The 630-nt window shown below is 42.4% G+C and overlaps 1 protein-coding gene across 1 annotated transcript in view; it reads right to left on the bottom strand.

The window, feature by feature from the left end:
- The window catches only part of sdk1b (sidekick cell adhesion molecule 1b), a 129,699-nt gene that overhangs the window by 12,304 nt on the left and 116,765 nt on the right, over nt 1–630 (bottom strand). The window contains exon 33 of the mRNA XM_016274350.1: nt 129–261. Coding sequence (XP_016129836.1) covers nt 129–261 — 133 coding nt within the window. The remainder of the gene's footprint in view (nt 1–128; nt 262–630) is intronic.

The raw sequence follows: 630 nt of genomic DNA on the forward strand, positions 1-630 counted from the left end.
ATAGATAGATAGATAGATAGATAGAATGACAGATGGACAGACAGAGCCTGAGAGATAAATTGAATGACAGACAGACTGATAGATGGATCAACAGAAAGACAGACAATCAGACAGACAGACAGACTAACCTCTGAACTCAGGACTGATTGTTGATTGGTTGGTTGCTGTCTTTGGCTCTTCTGGATTGTTCTCACGTGGAAGTTCACGGTAATACACGCGATATCCCACAAGAATTCCATTGACAGTTCCCTCAGCAGGCGGCTGCAGACAGACATATCGAGTTTCAGTCAAGCTCCAAGTAGCAAACTGCCGTTTAATTACTCCATTTAACTCAGGCTAGGAAATATTCACCTGACTTTTCAGCATATGACCTGTGATGCTACTTAATGAAAGAATGTTAAAGACAGTGCCTATGCTGTCTGCTGCCGGCTAATTAGCAGTTAGAGACGGTGACAGAAAGTAATTACTGCACAATACATGTCAGCCTAGGAGATAGCACAGATCAACAGAGGACAAGTTAGCTGAGACCACAGGTCAGTAAAGGCCTGATCTGGTTGTTCTTACTCTGACTCACTCTAACATGCATTCTCACTCTCCTATTCTATTATGGACGTGTCTTATTTAGTATGT

Source organism: Sinocyclocheilus grahami, unplaced genomic scaffold, assembly GCF_001515645.1.
Source record: "Sinocyclocheilus grahami isolate Dianchi unplaced genomic scaffold, SAMN03320097.WGS_v1.1 scaffold86.1, whole genome shotgun sequence".
NCBI lineage: Eukaryota > Metazoa > Chordata > Actinopteri > Cypriniformes > Cyprinidae > Sinocyclocheilus > Sinocyclocheilus grahami.